Source organism: Amia ocellicauda, chromosome 2 (assembly GCF_036373705.1).
Source record: "Amia ocellicauda isolate fAmiCal2 chromosome 2, fAmiCal2.hap1, whole genome shotgun sequence".
Taxonomy (NCBI): domain Eukaryota; kingdom Metazoa; phylum Chordata; class Actinopteri; order Amiiformes; family Amiidae; genus Amia; species Amia ocellicauda.
The window spans coordinates 44,601,102-44,620,737 of record NC_089851.1 but is presented as its reverse complement, the minus strand read 5'-3'; the positions used below and the strand labels follow the sequence as shown (position 1 = coordinate 44,620,737).

The window sequence follows — 19,636 nt, the reverse complement described above, 5'->3', positions numbered from 1 at the left end:
TGAACCTTCCACTACCACCACCACAACTGAAGCTCCGACTACCACCACCACAACTGAAGCACCGACTTTCACCACCACAACTGAAGCTCCGACTACCACTACCACAACTGAAGCTCCCATTACCACCAACACAACTGAAGCTCCCACTACTACCACCACAACTGAAGCTCTGACTACCACCACTACAGAAATTCACATTACCACAACCACAACTGAAGCTTTGACTACCACCACTAATGAAGTTCCCATTACCACAACCACAACTGAACCTTCCACTACCACCACCACAACTGAAGCTCCGACTACCACCACCACAACTGAAGCACCGACTTTCACCACCACAACTGAAGCTCCGACTACCACCACCACAACTGAAGCACCGACTTTCACCACCACAACTGAAACTCCCACTACCACCACCACAACTGAAGCTCCCACTACCACCACCACAACTGAAGTTCCGACAACCACAACCACAACTGAAGTTCCGACTACCACCACCACAACTGTAGCTTCGACTACCACCACTACTGAAGTTCCCATTACCACAACCACAACTGAACCTTCCACTACCACCACCACAACTGAAGCTCCGACTACCACCACCACAACTGAAGCACCGACTTTCACCACCACAACTGAAGCTCCGACTACCACTACCACAACTGAAGCTCCCATTACCACCAACACAACTGAAGCTCCCACTACTACCACCACAACTGAAGCTCTGACTACCACCACTACAGAAATTCCCATTACCACAACCACAACTGAAGCTTTGACTACCACCACTACTGAAATTCCAACTACCACAACCACTACTGAACCTTCCACTACCACCACCACAACTGAAGCTCCGACTACCACCACCAAAACTGAAGCTCCCACTACAACTACAACTGAAGCTTTGACAACCACCACTACTGAAGTTCCCACTACTACAACCACAACTGAATCTTCCACAACAACCACCACAACTAAAGCTCGGACTACCATCACCACTACTGAAGTTCCCACAAACACCACCACAACTGAAGCTCCGACTACCACCACCACAAATGAAGCTCCGACTACCACCACCACAACTGAAGCACCGACTACCACCACCACAACTGAAGCTCCCACTTCCACCACCACAACTGAAGCTCTGACAACAACCACCACAACTGAAGCTCCCACTACCACTACCACAACTGAAGCTCCGACTACAACCACCACAACTGAAGCTGTGACTACCACCACCACAACTGAAGCACCGACTTCCACCACCACAACTGAAGCTCCCACTACCACCACCACAACTGAAGCTCCCACTACCACCAACACAACTGAAGCTCCGACTACCACCACTACAGAAATTCCCATTACCACAACCACAACTGAAGCTTTGACTACCACCACCACAACTGTAGCTTCGACTACCACCACTACTGAAGTTCCCATTACCACAACCACAACTGAACCTTCCACTACCACCGCCACAACTGAAGCTCCGACTACCACCACCACAACTGAAGCACCGACTTTCACCACCACAACTGAAACTCCCACTACCACCACCACAACTGAAGCTCCCACTACCACCACCACAACTGAAGTTCCGACTACCACAACCACAACTGAAGTTCCGACTACCACCACCACAACTGTAGCTTCGACTACCACCACTACTGAAGTTCCCATTACCACAACCACAACTGAACCTTCCACTACCACCACCACAACTGAAGCTCCGACTACCACCACCACAACTGAAGCACCGACTTTCACCACCACAACTGAAGCTCCGACTACCACTACCACAACTGAAGCTCCCATTACCACCAACACAACTGAAGCTCCCACTACTACCACCACAACTGAAGCTCTGACTACCACCACTACAGAAATTCCCATTACCACAACCACAACTGAAGCTTTGACTACCACCACTAATGAAGTTCCCATTACCACAACCACAACTGAACCTTCCACTACCACCACCACAACTGAAGCTCCGACTACCACCACCACAACTGAAGCACCGACTTTCACCACCACAACTGAAGCTCCGACTACCACCACCACAACTGAAACACCGACTTTCACCACCACAACTGAAACTCCCACTACCACCACCACAACTGAAGCTCCCACTACCACCACCACAACTGAAGTTCCGACAACCACAACCACAACTGAAGTTCCGACTACCACCACCACAACTGTAGCTTCGACTACCACCACTACTGAAGTTCCCATTACCACAACCACAACTGAACCTTCCACTACCACCACCACAACTGAAGCTCCGACTACCACCACCACAACTGAAGCACCGACTTTCACCACCACAACTGAAGCTCCGACTACCACCACCACAACTGAAGCTCCCACTACAACTACAACTGGAGCTTTGACAACCACCACAACTGAAGTTCCCACTACTAAAACCACAACTGTATCTTCCACAACAACCACCACAACTGAAGCTCGGACTACCATCACCACTACTGAAGTTCCCACAAACACCACCACAACTGAAGCTCCGACTACCACCACCACAAATGAAGCTCCGACTACCACCACCACAACTGAAGCACCGACTACCACCACCACAACTGAAGCTCCCACTTCCACCACCACAACTGAAGCTCTGACAACAACCACCACAACTGAAGCTCCCACTACCACCACCACAACTGAAGCACCGACTTCCACCACCACAACTGAAGCTCCCACTACCACCACCACAACAGAAGCTCCTATTTTCACCACCACAACTGAAGCTCCCACTACCACCACCACAACTGAAGCTTCCACTACCACCACCACAACAGAAGCTCCTATTTTCACCACCACAACTGAAGTTCCGACTACCACCACCACAACTGAAGTTCCGACTACCACCACCACAACTGAAGCTCCCACTACCACCACCACAGCTGAAGCTCCGATTACCACCACTACAACTGAAGCTCTGACTACCACCACTACTGAAGATCACATTACTACAACCACAACTGAACCTTCCACTACCACCACCACAACTGAAGTTCCTAATACCACCACCACAACTGAAACTCCCACTACCACCACCACAACTGAAGCCCCGACTACCACTAACACAACTGAAGTTCCCAATACCACCACCACAACTGATGCTCCGATTACCACCACCACAACTGAAATTCCGACAACCACCACCACAACTGAAGTTCCGACTACCACTACCACAACTGAAGCTCCCACTACCACCACCACAGCTGAAGCTCCGACTACAACCACCACAACAGTAGCTTCGACTACCACCACTACTGAAGATCCCATTACCACAACCACAACTGAACCTTCCACTACCACCACCACAACTGAAGCTCCGACTACCACCACCACAACTGAAGCACCCACTACTACCACCACAACTGAAGCTCTGACTACAACCACTACAGAAATTCTTATTACCACAACCACAACTGAAGCTTTGACTACCACCACTACTGAAATTCCAACTACCACAACCACTACTGAACCTTCCACTACCACCACCACAACTGAAGCTCCGACTACCACCACCACAACTGAAGCTCCCACTACAACTAGAACTGAAGCTATGACAACCACCACTACTGAAGTTCCCACTACTACAACCACAACTGAACCTTCCACAACAACCACCACAACTGAAACTCGGACTACCATCACCACTACTGAAGTTCCCACAAACACCACCACAACTGAAGCTCCGACTACCACCACCACAACTGAAGCTCCGACTACCACCACCACAACTGAAGCACCGACTACCACCACCACAACTGAAGCTCCCACTACCACCACCACAACTGAAGCTCTGACAACAACCACCACAACTGAAGCACCCACTACCACTACCACAACTGAAGCTCCGACTACCACCACCACAACTGAAGCGCCGACTACCACCACCACAACTAAAGCTCCGATTACCACCACCACAACTGAAGCTCTGAATACCACCACTACTGAAGTTCCCATTACCACAACCACAACTGAACCTTCCACTACGACCACCACAACTGAAGCTCCGACTACCACCACCACAAGTGAAGCACCGACTACCACCACCACAACTGAAGCTCCCACTACCAACACCACAACTGAAGCTCTGACTACAACCACCACAACTGAAGCTCCGACTACAACCACCACAACTGAAGCTGTGACTACCACCACCACAACTGAAGCACCGACTTCCACCACCACAACTGAAGCTCCCACTTCCACCACCACAACTGAAGCTTCCACTACCACCACCACAACAGAAGCTCCTATTTTCACCACCACAACTGAAGCTCCCACTACCACAACCACAGCTGAAGCTCCGATTACCACTACCACAACTGAAGCTCTGACTACCACCACTACTGAAGTTCCCATTACTACAACCACAACTGAACCTTCCACTACCACAACCACAACTAAAGCTCCAACTACCACCACCACAACTGAAGCTCCGACTACCACCACCACAGCTGAAGCTCCGACTACCACTACCACAACTGAAGCTCCCATTACCACCAACACAACTGAAGCTCCCACTACAACCACCACAACTGAAGCTCCGACTACCACCACTACAGAAATTCCCATTACCACAACCACAACTGAAGCTTTGACTACCACCACTACTGAAATTCCAACTACCACAACCACTACTGAACCTTCCACTACCACCACCACAACTGAAGCTCCGACTACCACCACCACAACTGAAGCTCCCACTACAACTAAAACTGAAGATTTGACAACCACCACTACTGAAGTTCCCACTACTACAACCACAACTGAAGCTTCGACTATCACCACTACTGAAATTCCAACTACCACAACCACTACAAAACCTTCCACTACCACCACCACAACTGAAGCTCCAACAACAACCACAACTGAAGCTCCAACAACAACCACAACTGAAGCTCCGACTACCACCACAACAACTGAAGTTCCCACAACCACCACCACAACTGAAGCTCCGTCTACCACCACCACAACTGAAGCTCCGACTACCACCACCACAACTGAAGCTCCCACTACCACCACCACAACTGAAGCTCTGACTACAACCACCACAACTGAAGCTCCGACTACAATCACCACAACTGAAGCTGTGACTACCACCACCACAACTGAAGCACCGACTTCCACCACCACAACAGAAGCTCCTATTTTCACGACCACAACTGAAGCTCCCACTACCACCACCACAACTGAAGTTCCGACTACCACCACCACAACTGAAGCTCCCACTACCACCACCACAGCTGAAGCTCCGATTACCACCACCACAACTGAAGCTTCGACTACCACCACCACAACTGAAGCTCCCACTACCACCAACACAACTGAAGCTCCGACTACCACCACTACAGAAATTCCCATTACCACAACCACAACTGAAGCTTCGCCTATCACCACTACTGAAATTCCAACTACCACAACCACTACAAAACCTTCCACTACCACCACCACAACTGAAGCTCCAACAACAACCACAACTGAAGCTCCGACTACCACCACAACAACTGAAGTTCCCACAACCACCACCACAACTGAAGCTCCGACTACCACCACCACAACTGAAGCTCCGACTACCACCACCACAACTGAAGCACCGACTACCACCACCACAACTGAAGCTCCCACTACCACCACCACAACTGAAGCTCTGACTACAACCACCACAACTGAAGCTCCGACTACAATCACCACAACTGAAGCTGTGACTACCACCACCACAACTGAAGCACCGACTTCCACCACCACAACTGAAGCTCCGACTACCACCACTACAGAAATTCCCATTACCACAACCACAACTGAAGCTTCGACTATCACCACTACTGAAATTCCAACTACCACAACCACTACAAAACCTTCCACTACCACCACCACAACTGAAGCTCCAACAACAACCACAACTGAAGCTCCGACTACCACCACAACAACTGAAGTTCCCACAACCACCACCACAACTGAAGCTCCGACTACCACCACCACAACTGAAGCTCCGACTACCACCACCACAACTGAAGCACCGACTACCACCACCACAACTGAAGCTCCCACTACCACCACCACAACTGAAGCTCCGACTACAATCACCACAACTGAAGCTGTGACTACCACCACCACAACTGAAGCATCGACTTCCACCACCACAACTGAAGCTCCCACTACCACCACCACAACTGAAGCTTCCACTACCACCACCACAACAGAAGCTCCTATTTTCACCACCACAACTGAAGCTCCCACTACCACCACCACAACTGAAGTTCCGACTACCACCACCACAACTGAAGCTCCCACTACCACCACCACAACTGAACCTTCCACTACCACTACCACAACTAAAGCTCCCATTACCACCAACACAACTGAAGCTCCCATTACCACCACCACAACTGAAGCTCCCACTACCACCACCACAGCTGAAGCTCCGATTACCACCACCACAACTGAAGCTCCGACTACCACCACCACAACTAAAGCTCCGAATTCCACCACCACAACTGAAGCTCTGAATACCACCACTACAGAAATTCCCATTACCACAACCACAACTGAAGCTTCGACTATCACCACCACAACTAGAGCTCCAACAACAACCACAACTGAAGCTCCGACTACCACCACAACAACTGAAGTTCCCACAACCACCACCACAACTAAAGCTCCGACTACCACCACCACAACTGAAGCTCCGACTACCACCACCACAACTAAAGCACCGACTACCACCACCACAACTGAAGCTCCCACTACCACTACCACAACTGAAGCTCTGACTACAACCACCACAACTGAAGCTCTGACTACAACCACCACAACTGAAGCTGTGACTACCACCACCACAACTGAAGCACCGACTTCCACCACCACAACTGAAGCTCCCACTACCACCACCACAACTGAAGCTTCCACTACCACCACCACAACAGAAGCTCCTATTTTCACCACTACAACTGAAGCTCCCACTACCACCACCACAACTGAAGTTCCGACTTCCACCACCACAACTGAAGCTCCCACTACCACCACCACAACTGAAGCTTCCACTACCACCACCACAACAGAAGCTCCCATTACCACCAACACAACTGAAGCTCCCACTACAACCACCACAACTGAAGCTCCGACTACCACCACTACAGAAATTCCCATTACCACAACAACAACTGAAGCTTTGACTACCACCACTACTGAAATTCCAACTACCACAACCACTACTGAACCTTCCACTGCCACCACCACAACTGAAGCTCCCACTACCACCACCTCAACTGAAGCTCCCACTACAACTAAAACTGAAGATTTGACAACCACCACTACTGAAGTTCCCACTACTACAACCACAACTGAACCTTCCACAACAACCACCACAACTGAAGCTAGGACTACCATCACCACTACAGAAGTTCCCACAACCACCACCACCTTAACTGAAGCTTCGACTACCACCACCACAACGGAAGCTCCGACTACCACCACCACAAATGAAGCACCGACTACCACCACAACAACTGAAGCTCCCACTACCACCACCACAACTGAAGCTCTGACAACAACCACCACAACTGAAGCTCCCACTACCACCACCTCAACTGAAGCTCCCATTACCACGAACACAACTGAAGCTCCCACTACAACCACCACAACTGAAGCTCAGACTACCACCTCTACAGAAATTCCCATTACCACAACCACAACTGAAGCTTTGACTACCACCACTACTGAAATTCCAACTACCACAACCACTACTGAACCTTCCACTACCACCACCACAACTGAAGCTTCGACTACCACCACCACAACTGAAGCACCGACTACCACCACCACAACTGAAGCTCCCACTAACACCACCACAACTGAAGCTCTGACTACAACCACCACAACTGAAAAACCCACTACCACCACCACAACTGAAGCCCCGACTACCACTAACACAACTGAAGTTCCCACTACCACCACCACAACTGAAGTTCCAACGACCACCACCACAGCTGAAGCTCCGACTACCACCACCACAACTGAAGCTCCCACTACCACAACTGAAGCTCTGACTACAACCACCACAACTGAAGCTCCCACTACGACCACCACAACTGAAGCACCGACTACAACCACCACAACTGAAGCTGCGACTACCACCACTACTGAAGTTCCCACTACCACAACCACAACTGAACCTTCTACAACAACCACCACAACTGAAGGTCCGACTACCACCACCACAACTGAAGCTCCCACTACCACCACAACTGAAGCTCTGACTACAACCACCACAACTGAAGATCCCATTACCACCAACACAACTGAAGCTCTTACTACAACCACCACAACTGAAGCTCCGACTACCACCACTACAGAAATTCCCATTACCACAACCACAACTGAGGCTTTGACTACCACCACTACTGAAATTCCAACTACCACAACCACTACTGAACCTTCCACTACCACCACCACAACTGATGCTCCGACTACCACCACCACAACTGAAGCTCCGACTACCACCACCACAACTGAAGCTCCGACTTCCACCACCACAACTGAAGCTCCCACTACAACCACAACTGAAGCTTTGACTACCACCACTACTGAAGTTCCCACTACCACCACCACAACTGAAGCTTCTACTACCACCACCACAACTGAATCACCGACTACCACCACCTCAACTGAAGCTCCCACTACCACCACCACAACTGAAGCTCTGACTACAACCACCACATCTGAAGCTGCGACTACCACCACCACAACTGAAGCCCCGACTACCACTAACACAACTGAAGTTCCCACTACCACCACCACAACTGAAGTTCCGACGACCACCACCACAGCTGAAGCTCCGACTACCACCACCACCACAACTGAAGCTCCCACTACCACTACCACAACTGAAGCTCTGACTACAACCACCACAACTGAAGCTCCCACTACGACCACCACAACTGAAGCTCCGACTAGAACCACCACAACTGAAGCTGCGACTACCACCACCACAACTGAAGCCCCGACTACCACTAACACAACTGAAGTTCCCAATACCACCACCACAACTGAAACTCCCACTACCACCACCACAACTGAAGCCCCGACTACCACCACCACAACTGAAGCTCCCACTACCACCACCACAACTGAAGCTCTGACTACAACCACCACAACTGAAGATCCCACTACCACCTCCACAACTGAAGCTCCGACTACCACCATCACAACTGAAGATCCGACTACCACTACCACAACTGAAGCTCCCATTACCACCAACACAACTGAAGCTCTTACTACAACCACCACAACTGAAGCTCCGAATACCACCACTACAGAAATTCCCATTACCACAACCACAACTGAGGCTTTCACTACCACCACTACTGAAATTCCAACTACTACAACCACTACTGAACCTTCCACTACCACCACCACAACTGAAGCTCCGACTGCCACCACCACAACTGAAGCTCCGACTACCACCACCACAACTGAAGCTCCCACTACAACCACAACTGAAGCTTTGACTATCACCACTACTGAACTTCCCACTTCCACAACCACAACTGAACCTTCCACTACCACCACAACTGAAATTCCAACTACCACAACCACTACTGAAGCTTCGACTACCACCACCACAACTGAAGCTCCCACTACCACCACCACAATTGAAGCTCTGACTACAAAGACCACAACTGAAGCTCCCACTACGACCACCACAACTGAAGCTCCCACTGCCACCACCACAACTGAAGCTCCGACTACCACCGCCACAACTGAAGATCCGACTACCACTACCACAACTGAAGCTTTAACTACCACCACTACTGAAATTCCCACTACCACAACCACAACTGAACCTTCCACTACTACCACTACTGAAATTCCAACTACCACAACCACTACTGAAGCTCCCACTACCACCACCACAACTGAAGCTCCGACTACCACCACCACAACTGAAGCTCCCACTACCACCACTACTGAAGTTCCCATTACCACAACCACAACTGAACCTTCCACTTCCACCACCACAACTGAAGCTCCGACTACCACCACCACAACTGAAGCACCGACTTCCACCACCACAACTGAAGCTCCCACTACCACCACCACAACAGAAGCTCCCACTACCACCACCATAACTGAAGCTCCGACTACCACCACTACAGAAATTCCCATTACCACAACCACAACTGAAGCTTTGACTACCACCACTACTGAAATTCCTACTACCATAACCACTACTGAACCTTCCACTACCACCACCACAACTGAAGCTCCGACTACCACCACCACAACTGAAGCTCCCACTACAACCACAACGGAAGCTTTGACTACCAGTACTACTGAAGTTCCCACGACCACAACCACAACTGAACCTCCCACTACCACCACGACTGAAATTCCAACTACCACAACCACTACTGAAGTTCTTACAACCAACACCACAACTGAAGCTTCGACTACCACCACCACAACTGAAGCTTCGACTACCACCAACTTAACTGAAGCTCCCACTATTACCACCACAACTGAACCTTCCACTACCACCACCACAACTGAAGCTCCCACTTCCACCACCACAACTGATGCTCCCACTACCACCACCACAACTGAACCTTCCACTACCACCACCACAACTGAAGCGCCCACTACAACCACAACTGAAGCTTTGACTACCACCACTACTGAAGTTCCCACAACCAACACCACAACTGAAGCTCCGACTACCACCACCACAACTGAAGCTTCGACTACCACCACCACAACTGAAGCACCGAGTACCACCACCACAACTGAAGCTCCCACTACCACCACCACAACTGAACCTTCCACTACCACCACCACAACTGAAGCTCCCACTACCACCACCACAACTGAAGCTCCCACTACCACCACCAGAACTGAACCTTCAACTACCACCACCACAACTGAAGCTCCCACTACCACCACCACAACTGAAGCTCCCACTACCACCACAACAACTGAAGCTTCCACTACTACCACCACAACTGAAGCTTTGACTACCACCACTACTGAAATTCACACTACCACAACCACAACTGAACCTTCCACTACCACCACTACTGAAATTCCAACTACCACATCCAATACTGAAGCTCCCACTACCACCACCACAACTGAAGCTTCCACTACCACCACCACAACTGGAGTTCCGACTACCACCACCACAACTGAAGTTCAGATTACCACCACCACTACTGAAGCTCCCACTACCACTACAACAATTGAAGAACAGACCACCACCACCACAACTGAAGCTCCGATTACCACCACCACAACTGAACTTCCCACTACCACAACCACAACTGAACCTTCCACTGCCACCACCACAAATGAAGCTCCTGCTACCATAACCACAACTGAACCATCCACTACCACCACCACAACTGAAGCTCCGACTACCACCACTACTGATGTTCCCTTTACCACAACCAAAACTAAACCTTCCACTACCACTACCACAAATGAAGCTCCTACTACCATAACCACAACTAAACCTTCCACTACCACCACCACAACTGAAGCTTCGACTACCACCACCACAACTGACGCTCCTACTACCACTACCACAACTGAAGCTCCCACTACATCCACTTCAACTGAACCATCCACTACCACCACCACAACTGAAGCTCCGAATACCACTACCACAACTGAAACTCCCACTACAAAAACCGCAACTGAAGCTCCCAATTCCACCACCACTACTGAAGTTCCCACTACCACCACCACAACTGAAGCTCCGACTACCACCACCACAACTGAAGTTCCCACTACCACCACCACAACTGAAGCTACCACTACCTCCACCACAACTGAAGCTCCGACTACCACCACCACAACTGAAGTTCCCACTACCACCACCACAACTGAAGCTCCGACTACCACCACCACAACTGAAGCTCTGACTACCAACACTACTGATGTTACCACTACCATAACCACAACTGAAGCTCTGACTACCACCACTACTGAAATTCCCTCAACCACAACCTCAACTGAAGCACCGAATACCACCAAAACAACTGAAGCTCCCACTACAACCACCACAACTGAAGATCCCACTGTCACCACCACAACTGAAGCTCCGACTACCACCACTACTGTGGTTTCTACTACCACAACCACATCTGAACCTTCCACTACCACCACCACAACTGAAGCTACCACTACCACCACAACAATTGAAGAACAGACCACCACCACCACAACTGAAGCTCCGATTACCACCACCACAACTGAACTTCCCACTACCACAACCACAACTGAACCTTCCACTGCCACCACCACAAATGAAGCTCCTGCTACCATAACCACAACTGAACCATTTACTACATCCACTACAACTGAACCATCCACTACCACCACCACAACTGAAGCTCCGAATACCACTACCACAACTGATACTCCCACTTCAAAAACCGCAACTGAAGCTCCCAATTCCACCACCACAACTGAAGCTTCCACTACCACCACCACAACTGGAGTTCCGACTACCACCACCACAACTGAAGTTCAGATTTCCACCACCACTACTGAAGCTCCCACTACCACTACAACAATTGAAGAACAGACCACCACCACCACAACTGAAGCTCCGATTACCACCACCACAACTGAACTTCCCACTACCACAACCACAACTGAACCTTCCACTGCCACCACCACAAATGAAGCTCCTGCTACCATAACCACAACTGAACCATCCACTACCACCACCACAACTGAAGCTCCGACTACCACCACTACTGATGTTCCCTTTACCACAACGACATCTGAACCTTCCACTACCACCACCACAACTGAAGTTCCCACTACCACCACCACAACTGAAGCTCCGACTACCACCACCACAACTGAAACTCCGACTATCACCACTACTGAAGTTCCCACTCCCACAACTGAACCTTCCACTACCACCACCACAACTGAAGCTCCGACTATCACTACTACAACTGAAGCTTCCACTACAACCACCGCAACTGAAGCTCCCAATTCCACCACCACTACTGAAGTTCCCACAACCACCACCACAACTGAAGCTCCGCCTATCACCACCACAACTGAAGTTCCCACTACCACCACCACAACTGAAGCTCCGACTACCACCACCACAACTGAAGCTCTGACTACCAACACAACTGAAATTCCCACAACCACAACCTCAACTGAAGCACCGAATACCACCAAAACGACTGAAGCTTCCACTACAACCACCACAACTGAAGCTCCCACTATCACCACCACAACTGAAGCTCCGACTACCACCACTACTGAAGTTTCTACTACCACAACCACATCTGAACCTTCCACTACCACCACCACAACTGAAGCTACCACTACCACCAACACAACTGAAACTTCGATTACCACTACTACAACTGATGCTCCCACTACAACCACAACAACTGAAGCACCGACTACCACCTCCACTACTGAAGCTCCCACTACATCCATCACAACTGAAGCTCTGACTACCACCACTTCTGAAGTTCCCACTACCACAACCAAAACTGAACCATTCACTACCACCAGCACAACTGAATCTCTAACTACCACCACCACAACTGAAATTACGACTACCACCACCACAACTGAACCTCCTAATACCACTACCACAACTGAAGCTCCATCTACCACTACCACAACTGAAGCTACCACTACCACCACCGGAACTGAAGCTCAGACTACCACCACCACAACTGAAGCTCTGACTACCACCACTACTGAAGTTCCCACTACAACCACCACTACTGAAGTTCCCACTACCACCACCACTCCTGAAGCTCCCACTACAACCACCACAACTGAAGCTACCACTATCACCACTACCGAATTTCCTTTTTCTACAACCACAACTGAACCTTCCTCTACCACCACCACAGCTGAAGCTCCGATTACCACAACCACAACTGAAGCTCCGACTACCACCACAACAACAGAAGCAGTGACTACTACCACCACATCTGAAGCTCCCACTACAACCACCACAACTGAAGCTCTGACTACCACCACCACAACTGTAGCTCCCACTACCACCATCACAACTGAAGCTTCTACTACCACCACCACTACTGATTCTCCCACTACCACCATTACTGAACCTGCTACTACCACCACCACAACTGAAGTTCCCACTACCACCAACACAAGTCAACCTCCCACTACCACCACCACAACTGAAGCTCCGACTGCCACCACAACAACTGAAGCTCCAACTACCACCACCACAACTGAAGGTCCCACTACCACCAACACAACTGAAGCTCCCACTACCACCACCACAACTGATGCACTGACTACCACAACCACAACTCAACCTCCAACTACGACCAACACATCTGAAGCTCCGACTACCACCACCACAACTGAAGTTCCCACTACAACCATTACAACTGAAGCTCCGACTACCAGCACCACAACTGAAGCTCCCACTATCTCCACAGCAACTGTAGCACCGACTACCACCACCACAACTGATGTTCCCACTACAACCACCACAACTGAAGCTCCGACTACCAGCACCACAACTGAAGCTCCCACTATCTCCACAATAACTGTAGCACCGACTACCAGCACCACAACTGAAGCTCCCACTACCTCCACAACAACTGAAGCTCCCACTACCACCACCACTACTGAAGCTCCCACTACCACTACAACAACTGAAGCACAGACTACCACCACCTCAACTGAAGCTCCTACTACCACCACAACAACTGAAGCACCGACTACCTCAACCAAAACTGAAGTTCCCTCTACCACCACCACAACTGAAGCTCCCACTTCCACCACCACAACTGAAGCTCCCACTACAACCACAGCAGTCTCATCCAGTACCACTGTTTCTCCTGTCGCTATTATTGTTCTCCAGTTTAGTCTGAATGAAATCTTTGACCCAAGGCTGTCTGACACGGAGAGCATAGAGTTTAAGACCAAAGCCATGGAGGTTGAGTCACAAGTGAGTCCAGTGTTGCTTCTTGTTCATTTGCCTCATCCCTTTCCAATATAATGTTTCCCTGAATATCACATCCATCGCCACAACTGTGTCTCACACAGGTATATGACCTGAATGTTGTGATTGCGAAACACATTTGTCTCCCCAGTGACTCTTTTTATGACCCCTATGAAACAAAGCAAACATAAACCAATCTCCTCTGGATCCTAAACTACACATAAACATGGTCCCTCTCTAGAAGCTAAACATTGTAGTCTATAAACAAAGTTCGTTATCAAAGTCAATTCTGTATCACCTGCTCTTCCTCTCAACATTACTGCTCTCCCGCACACCCATCTCGAGGTTCACCTACTACCTCCCCAACCCCAGAGGCAAAGCTAGTGACTGGGTGCAGTCAGCACTAGAATGGCATATGATTACTATATATAATAATAACAACAACTATATATATATATAATTTAGTGAGTGTAATACATAACAAAATAGAGCTCAACGGAGGCACAATACTGCTTTGTACTAAATAGTAAAAAGGTAGAGAAATCAGTCATACAGCTTCACCAGGGCGCTGGGCTGTATCAGCACCAACCACCAGGTGACACTGTCAACAGATACTGTCAGTCCTCACTCTGTATATGAGTTAGTAGTGTAAAGCACACACTTATTTCTGATTAAAGTCTTGAATTTAATAAAGTCTGTTTTCCGATATCTACCGAACATTTTTGATGTTTTATTGTCCCCTACAGCACTTATCTTCAATACCTTTCTTCTCCAAGACAGAAATGCTTGGTATGACTGAAAGTATTTCGTCTTCAAAATGTTTCACTCCCAGTGTGTCTCTGTGCTTCCTTTCTTTCTCAGCTTGACAAGATCTACAGGGTGCAATATGGCAACGCTTTTGGACAGGCCACTGTCAGAGAATTCAGGTAGGAGCATATTGCTCTCATTACTATAATCATTATCATAATCTTTACTGTTATCAGTATCATTGATGTCATGTTCATACTTATTCTTATCATGTATTGTTATTGGATTATCATTACCGTTATCGTCTCTCTCTCTCTCTCTCTCTCTCTCTGTGTATTCTGCAGAAACGGCTCCATCCAAGCTGATGTAGATCTACAGTTCCAGAACCAGTCAGTCACGCCGAGTCCAGAATCAGTGCAGCAGACTCTACAGTCACAGGTGAACAATGGCTCCATCGCACTGAACATCAGCGCCTCCTCCATTACAGCCAAAGGTGAGCACACTACTACTGTTGTTATGGTAATCTAGTTGATATTGTTGATTTGTTTCTATTCTCATTATAATTTAATTAATACATTTGAACTAATCTACATCATCTTCTTATTATTATTCTCTTCCTCCCTAATCAGCTGCTTCTTATTATAATTGTTGTTGATTTGCTTCCATTAGTATTACATTTAATACACAATGATTGTTCCTCACATGCATCAATGCACTCTCTCTCAGGCACACACACACACATACTCCCATATTTACACACACACATTAACACACAAAACAAATAATCATACATATATTAATACACAAAACCGAAATCCTTGATGTTTTAATTAATATTTCAAAATGTGTTCTTTATCCTTGACTACTGCTGGACTTACCATCACAACAGTAGATGCCACTCCCACCACAATTTCAACTTCCATGACCACAACTACAGCTCCCACTACCACCACAATGGCAACTACCACTACCACACCAACTGCAGCCAACACTACTACTGCAACAACGGCTCCTACTTCCACCACCACTGCATTTCCTACAACCATGACTACTGCAGCTTCTTCTACCTCCACAATTGCATCTTCTTCTACCACAACAACTGTAGCTCTCACTACCACTACCACACCATCCACCACAGCTGCCACAGCTTCCCCCCAGGAGGGCCAGATGAATCTGACATTTAGCCTTAGAGATGCTTTCAATCCTGCCTTGAGCAACAGCACCTCTCAGGACTTTAAGGACCTGTCTGTGAAAGTCAAAGGCAAGGTAGGTTGTTGTTGGCTGTCATTTATGCTGTGTGTATATCCTGTCACCCCTTCATCACTCAAATTAACTCGGACTGCTGTCCCTCTCTCTCTCTCTCTCTCTCTCTCTCTCAGATTGATCCTTTCTTCAAGAAAACATATGCAGGTTTTAGCCGGTCCAGAGTAGTCCGATTCTGGTGAGCACCTGATTATGATTATGATTATGATTATGATTATGATTATTATTATTATTATTATTATTATTATTATTATTAATATTATTATTATTCCTATTAAGCTATATGCATCACAATTACCCCTGTCAGTCTCCCTCTGCCTGTCTCTGATCTCACCATTGCTTTCTGTTCTCCTGTGTAGGGCGAGTTCGACCGGTGTGGAGATGGACATGATCTTTAACTCTCCAGTTTCAGTTCCTTCAGCTACAGTGGCACAGAGTGACCTCAGGGCAGCAGCCTCTCAGTTCAATATAAGCATCATACCTGGAAGCATCAACGCTATAAGTGAGTATAGGCAGACAGGAGGAGGAGAAGGAGTGGGAAGTGAGAAGGACATAGGGAAGAGGGCAGAAGAGAGAATGGAGAGGGGAGAGGAAACATGGGAGGGGGAGAGAGGAGCGAATGAGAAGGGAGAGAGATGAGAGAGATGGGGAAGAGTGAGAGTGAGAGGGGAGAGGAGAGGGTACAGAATGAGAGGGAGGAAGGACAGCAAGAAGAGAGACATAAGGAACATAAGAAACATAAGTCAATCTACAAATGAGAGAAGTCCATTCGACCCATCGTGCTTGTTTGCTGTCCATTAAAAACTAAGTGATCTGAGGATCCTATTCAGTCTATTGTTGAATGTTCGCAAATTGTTGCTTCAGCCACATCACTGGGGTGTTTGTTGCAGATTGTACCATCTCTCTGCAGACCTGCAGCTATACTGTACTACATTGTAGCTCTCAAGGACCAGGGCTCCTCCCTCCAAATCCCTGCATGAGAAAATCTCAATATTCTTTGTTATCTTTGTACAATATTTTTCTATTTCATAATCTTTCTTTTGCTCCTTTTTTCTCACCAAAACAGAGCTCATATCAGGAGGAGCCCCCAACACCTCAGTCTGTCTCCCCGCCCTCCTCCTGGCTCTCTCAGTGCTCTACCTGTTTACCATGGAGTACCTGGGATAAGCAACATCCCAGCTGCCAGCCCAGCTGCAACTGCTGTCCTGTCTGTCATGTGGATATCTGTCACAGTTACATCAGTTAATCAGTTAACTACAAACTGCACATTAACTTATGTTTTAGTTCATTAATACGTGAAGATTAATTAATTAATGAATACCTGACAATCAATCAATGAATTAGCATTTGAAATCCAATTGATTAATTGATTAATTAAGATCTGGAAGTCAATCGATACATTAATAAGGACCTGGAAATTCACACCTCACTGACATCTAAGAGTTACAGAGTGCACTAATACTGCAGAAGAGCAGAAAGGAGGCTGTTTGATCCTTAAGACCCCAATAACAACACTACTTAATGAAGTTAGGACTCTGAAGTGGAATGAGAAATAAAAGACAATCTAATTTAATACATACATACAAAATGTAATTAAACATATGATACAGGAAGTTAAATGGAAGTTAATCTTCCCTTAACTTGATGGTATGTAATCGTTTTAACTATATTATTACTTTGCTATTACTGCTAATATTGTTAATTATTGTCATTGTTGTTTCATGTTTTCAATTTCATAAATGGTAATTGTGGGTTATCTGGTATAACATCAATTGCTGATTTGAAGTGTACCTATCAGACAATCCACCTGTCATTTGTGTCTTTCAAGAGACTGTACTGTGTCTCCCAGGACCAGGGCTGGTGACCGCTGTTGTACTTAACTGTTATATATGGAGAGAGAAACAATGTCCATACTGTAGGTCTCTATCACTGTATTTCACCTGTATTGTGAGACACGTTGAGGTGAGCCAATGAAATGTGATCACAAATAATAAACATATATACACACACACTATATACTGCAACTTATTTTATTATTTTATTGTCCCTTTCATCTACATTTATTAAAATTAATAATATTATTCATTATTATTACTAATAGTAGTTCGAATTCTGCTGGTGCTGCAGATTGCCAGTACGCTGCTGGCAGTATCTCAGAGGGAGCAAAGCCAGCAGCAGGAGCAGCAGAAGAGCAGCACAGTGAATGACGGGAGCGCATAACGAGGCTGAAATGAGGCTTTATAGCTGTAACGCTTTTGTGCAGATAGAGAATGTTTGTTGTAGCCAACTATGCCATTGGAGGTTAATGTCAAACTAACAATTTAAAATAGATAAAGTGTTATTAAGAAGATTATTAAGAAACGCACATTTGAATTGGGGGTTTCAAAGTGAGTCTTTCCACAAGTGCAGTGCCAGACAAATTAATTAAAAAATATTAATTTAATACAATTTGTTTTAGAGAGAGATACTTCAAGGTTGAGCAGTCCTATGTCATAAAGTGCACGTATAGCAACAAGGGTAACTTCCAATTTAAAGTGCCAGTGAAGATCAATTCATTTATATACACCGATCAGCCACAACATTATGACCACCTGCCTAATATTGTGTAGGTCCCCCTTTTCC

General features: G+C 47.7%; 1 protein-coding gene across 2 annotated transcripts; it reads left to right on the top strand.

Moving 5' to 3' along the window:
* The first annotated feature begins 3,591 nt into the window (after nt 1–3,591).
* Nucleotides 3,592–18,782, top strand: LOC136771740 (mucin-2). Of its 2 annotated transcripts, none has more exons than XM_066724241.1 (7): nt 3,592–15,010; nt 15,866–15,930; nt 16,096–16,244; nt 16,644–17,017; nt 17,131–17,192; nt 17,374–17,516; nt 18,081–18,782. In XM_066724241.1, the coding sequence occupies exons 1-7, from the start codon at nt 3,593–3,595 to the stop codon at nt 18,179–18,181; spliced, it is 12,312 nt and encodes a 4,103-aa protein (XP_066580338.1). In that variant the 5' UTR covers nt 3,592; the 3' UTR covers nt 18,182–18,782. The 2 variants fall into 2 exon arrangements, with proteins under 2 accessions (XP_066580338.1, XP_066580330.1); XM_066724233.1 differs by having other exon boundaries at nt 16,641–17,017.
* The last annotated feature ends 854 nt before the right edge of the window (nt 18,783–19,636 follow it).

Bases quoted from the DNA above. Each gene is read 5' to 3' on its own strand.
- LOC136771740 (XM_066724233.1), top strand. From the start codon at position 3,593: ATGACAACCACCACTACTGAAGTTCCCACTACTACAACCACAACTGAA. The intron at 17,018-17,130 runs GTAGGTTGTTGT...TCTCTCTCTCAG, and splicing joins CTGTGAAAGTCAAAGGCAAG to ATTGATCCTTTCTTCAAGAA. The intron at 17,193-17,373 runs GTGAGCACCTGA...TCTCCTGTGTAG, and splicing joins TCCAGAGTAGTCCGATTCTG to GGCGAGTTCGACCGGTGTGG.